Below are 4,635 nucleotides of genomic sequence, written 5' to 3'. Positions count from 1 at the left end.
TGTGTGTGTGTGTGTGTGTGTGTGTGTGTGTGTGTGTGTGTGTGTGTGTGAATGGGTAAATGAGGACAGATTGTGTTGTAAAGCACTTTGAGTGTCCTGGTTGGATAGAAAGGTGCTATATAAGTACAGTCCATTTACCATTTATCCCAGGGTCAGGCATGGAGGGCCGCAGCCCTGCATGTTCTACTTGTTTCTCTGCTCCGACACACCTGATATGAATGAATGGGTGATTATCAGGCAGAACTTGGAAGCAGTGATTCAATGACTGAGTCAGCTGTGTTGGAGCAGGGAAAAAAGTTAAACATGCAGGGCTGTGGCCCTCGAGGACCAAGACTGTCAACCCGATTTAATCTCACTCCAAAAATGACCAGACTACTTTTCCAATGCTCTTGAATGCACCACTGTTTGAAATTCTCAAATAACAGCTCTAAAAGCTGTAGAAAAAGCATGCGTGTTCTAAACTTCAAGTTTAGACATATTTTCCCCTGAACATGAAAACGGACTGAATTTTTTCTAAATGCGTTGCTGGAATCAAGCTCAAACAGATTAATTTAAGTTTTAATAAATTGCCTAATAATCGCCTATGTTCTTTACATCTTTTCAACCTTCATTTCCACCCGTTATTTAACTTTTCCTACCTGTTTTTGATGTGATAGTATATGGCCAATGAGACGCTGCAACACAGAAACACAACACTTAATGACAGCAGTGAATCGTGTCATGGAAAGAAAAAGGCCTGCCATCATTTAAAAGTGTACAGATATTTCCACGGCCTACCATTTGATGGTGCTCTTGAGGTTTGGTTGGCTGACTGTGCTGTCATCTATGAATATTGTTGAGCAAGAGCTGTACTTTTTAGTCAGAAGCCCTGGAGACGTCTGTGTAGAAAGAAATACATACTGTATTACCACGTTACATCCAAGGTTGGGGTTGGTTATTAATTCTTTTGAATTTCAAGACAAGAAACTGTCAATCAGTTCTAAGGTTTTCTGTATCAGGACATAACAAATTTGATTTGATCACTACCAGACGAACACAAACAGAGTCCACCGCGTCAGCAGCATTTTATCAAACAACGGTGGGCTCAATGATGGTCAAATCCTCAAGATTTTAATTAGTTTTTCAATATGTTTAGCCATATAGGAGCATTTGCTACTTTTAGCCAGGCTTTTGATTATTTTAATTTTGACCTAAGGTTTTGCTACTTTTAGCTAGTTATGCTAATTTTAGCTTTGAACTATTTTTGCAACTTTGGGCTTTAAGCTCAACATTTGCTCCTTTCAGCTATAATTTTGTTGCTTTTAGTTGTTCATTAGTTGATTCTGCTACCTTTTGCATCGAGCTAGCCTTTTGACTCTTTTACCTTTTAGTTAGTGTTTGGCTATTTAGCATCTAGTTAGCATTTAGCTTATTTTGATTTGTAGCTAGCGTTTTGCTTTTTTAACATTTAGACTTTACTTTTAGCTAGCATTTTGACACATGGCAAATGAACTACATTTAGCTTCTCGGTTACATTTAGCTATTTTAGATTTTAGCTAGTGTTATGTTACTCAGTGTTCAGACTGCATCTTCACAAAAAAATATGTCATTTCTTTGCAAACGCTTTATTGCTGGTGGGATCGATGGCAGTGAGATGCCCAGGTCCTTACCCCTCCCCCACAATGCTTGACAATTTGTCAAACATTGTGGGAAAAGCTCCAAACATGAAGCTGTTGCATTATAGGTAAATCTCTCTACTTTGTTTTCATCTGTCTGTAAGATTCTGTTCCACACGTTTTGTGGTTTGTTTTGAGGCAACTATGCAAACCTAACGTTGCCGTGTTCGTTGCTGTATTCTTTTTAGATTGAAGATGCATTCTTCTGGTCATTTCTTTATATTTGCTTCTTTTAGATTCTAGCCAGCATATGCATACTTTTAGCTAACCTTTTCTCACTTTTAGTTTTGAATTAGTCTTTTAATATTTATAGCCTTAAAAGAGACTTCGCTACTTTTAGCTTTTAGCTAGCCTTTTGATAATTAGAATTTTTAGCTTATGTTTTGCTATTTTTAGATAGAGATGTGATGCTTTTCGCTTCAAGCTAGCGTTTCGCTACTTTGGGCTTTAAGCTCGACATTTGCTTCTTTAACTATGCTTTTGTTACTTTTATTTTTTAATTATTCTTTTAATATTTTTAGCCTTAAAATGAGCCTTTTCTACTTTTAGATAGCCTTTTGAATTGTTTAGCTAATGTCCTGATGCATCTCAGTAATCCAGGTAGAAAAAAATCAAAAAGCAAATAATAATTCGGTCCTCTGGATGGGTTCTTCTTCAGTGAAACGTTTCGTCTCTCCTCCAAGAGACTTCTTCAGTCTGAGAGTTTCAGGTGAACTCAGCCTTATAAGCACTGCCTCCACATGGACAAACAGGTTAGTCACATGCAAAAGTGGGCCATCGACCAACAATAAGCTTGATTAGCTCCATTATTCATAGAGGGTCATGTGCCCCATCACCTGACTTATTGGTTTGGATGCTGTGGTTCTTAGGTGTTGTGTTATGTGTATGTAGTGAGTGCAGGCGGGGTTCAACGTCCCCTTGTTTTTGTCTCTCTTTCCGTTTGTGTTGCGTATCTTTGGGGCCGATTCACACCTTTTAGTCACAGGGGGCTGAGTCATACTTACATTAACAGCGTTGTAGGAGGACAACTGGACACGAAGGCCTTCACCTCTGTTTAATGGTGGATGGTTTTTCTTCACAAAGATGGCTTCTTTTACTCCTCTCTCAGCAGAGGAACGTTGGCTTGAGAGAGGAGTAAAGGAAGCCATCTTTGTGAAGAAAAACCATCCACCATTAAACAGGTGGAGGCCTTTGTGTCCAGTTGTCCTCCTACAACGCTGTTAATGTATGACTCAGCCCTGTGACTAAAAGGTGTGAATCGGCCCCAAAGATACGCAACACAAACGGAAAGAGAGACAAAAACAAGGGGACGTTGAACCCCGCCTGCACTCACTACATACACATAACACAACACCTAAGAACCACAGCATCCAAACCAATAAGTCAGGTGATGGGGCACATGACCCTCTATGAACAATAGAACTAATCAAGCTTATTGTTAGTCGATGGCCCACTTTTGCATGTGACTAACCTGTTTGTCCATGTGGAAGCAGTGCTTAAAAGGCTGAGTTCACCTGAAACTAAGACTGAAGAAGTCTCTTGGAGAGACAAAACGTTTCACTAAAGAAAAACCCATCCAGAGGACCTACTTATTTTTTCTTTTTTGATGTTTAGCTAATGTTTTACTACTTTTAGATAGAGTCATGATACTTTTCGCTTTAAGCTAGCTTTTGCTAAGCTTAACATTTGCTCCTTTTAGCTAACTTTTGTTACTTTAAGCTGATGTTATTTCATTGCTGAGGTCTTTCTGCCCTGGCATTGTGTTAGCACATGTGTACGCTCCAGAGCTGACTTTATAGAGGTGGTCTCACTGATGATCATTTGATCAGCAGCTCCTGGCTGATACTTACAGCTTTTCTTGTTTGGAACAAGTTTGTTTGTCTGTTGACAAAATATCTCATGAACCACTGGAAGAATTTTAGCTAAAGTTGCCATAAGTCAAAAGGAAAAAAAAATTGTATAGGTCCTCTGGACGGGTTCTTCTTTAATGAAACGTTTCGTCTCTCCTCCAAGAGACTTCTTCAGTCTGAGAGTTTCAGGCAAAATTTAGGCTTTTGAGTCCTGCCTCCAGGTGACTGATACTCACTTGCCATAAGTCATTATTGGATGTACATCTACAAATGAATATGTTTTACTAATCAAGTCTATTCAAGATGGCCACAACTATCAAATAACATAAAAACACATGAAAAGATTTAATTTTAAGAACATTGACCTCAAACATGGTTAAGATGGTTGATAGTAGCTGAGACTGATCCATAACATATTATGAACACTAACAGACTGCCCAAGGTATTTGTTAGAAATCTTGCCATTACCTATTTAAAGTCAATTGTTTGTTAGCAAAGTATCTCATGACCAACTGGAAGGATTTTATGAAACTTGCAGAAAATTTTCACTGAATGAACGTCTGTAACTGATAAATTATTTAAGCCAATTCATTTCAAGATGGCCACCAGTTAATTGAAATACTAAAACACAAACTTGACTAAGACAGTTTTTCAGATATTGAGCTAAGATTTGGTGTGGTAGTAAATGAATGTCACAATACATACTCTGACCAGAACATTTAAAGGGATCCCCGATTAGCTGTAAAATTAGACTTTATTTCATAAATATATATTTTAACTGTAAAATAAAGACTGTAAAAATACTGTAGGATGTTCAGTTTATCATTTTTAAACTAAATTTTTAAAAATATATTACACGGACGGTGCCATTTTAATTACATGCAAAGCATTCTGGGTAAATGATGATGTGGATAGGTCATCGGTGCGAGGCTACTAGCGAGCTATATCCACCCTGAAGGTTAATCTTGGACAATATCTGATGATCGACTCTTTTAAATGAAACCAGAGAGCGTTGACAGAGAGGAGAAGGTAGAAATGACTCAGCCTGGAACTGAAAATACAAATAACTGAAAATTACTGAAAATATAAATAAGTCAGATTTTTAACTGTTAAGGGCCTGTGACATGCCT

At 38.0% G+C, this 4,635-nt stretch overlaps 2 protein-coding genes across 3 annotated transcripts in view; one reads left to right on the top strand and one right to left on the bottom strand.

The window, feature by feature from the left end:
• mettl21a (methyltransferase 21A, HSPA lysine) overlaps positions 1 to 4,635 on the top strand; it is a 15,621-nt gene that overhangs the window by 4,836 nt on the left and 6,150 nt on the right. The gene's annotated exons all lie outside the window — the stretch shown is intronic.
• LOC106537090 (cyclin-Y-like protein 1) overlaps positions 1 to 4,635 on the bottom strand; it is a 19,551-nt gene that overhangs the window by 10,273 nt on the left and 4,643 nt on the right. For both annotated transcript variants that reach the window (XM_014034453.1, XM_014034452.1), the window contains 2 exons: positions 778 to 878; positions 639 to 674 (listed from right to left, as the gene is read on the bottom strand). In XM_014034453.1, the coding sequence (XP_013889907.1) occupies positions 639 to 674; positions 778 to 878 (137 nt within the window). The remainder of the gene's footprint in view (positions 1 to 638; positions 675 to 777; positions 879 to 4,635) is intronic.

Source organism: Austrofundulus limnaeus, unplaced genomic scaffold, assembly GCF_001266775.1.
Source record: "Austrofundulus limnaeus strain Quisiro unplaced genomic scaffold, Austrofundulus_limnaeus-1.0 Scaffold2126, whole genome shotgun sequence".
NCBI classification, from domain to species: Eukaryota; Metazoa; Chordata; class Actinopteri; order Cyprinodontiformes; family Rivulidae; genus Austrofundulus; species Austrofundulus limnaeus.
This window is presented reverse-complemented; position numbering and strand designations above follow the sequence as displayed.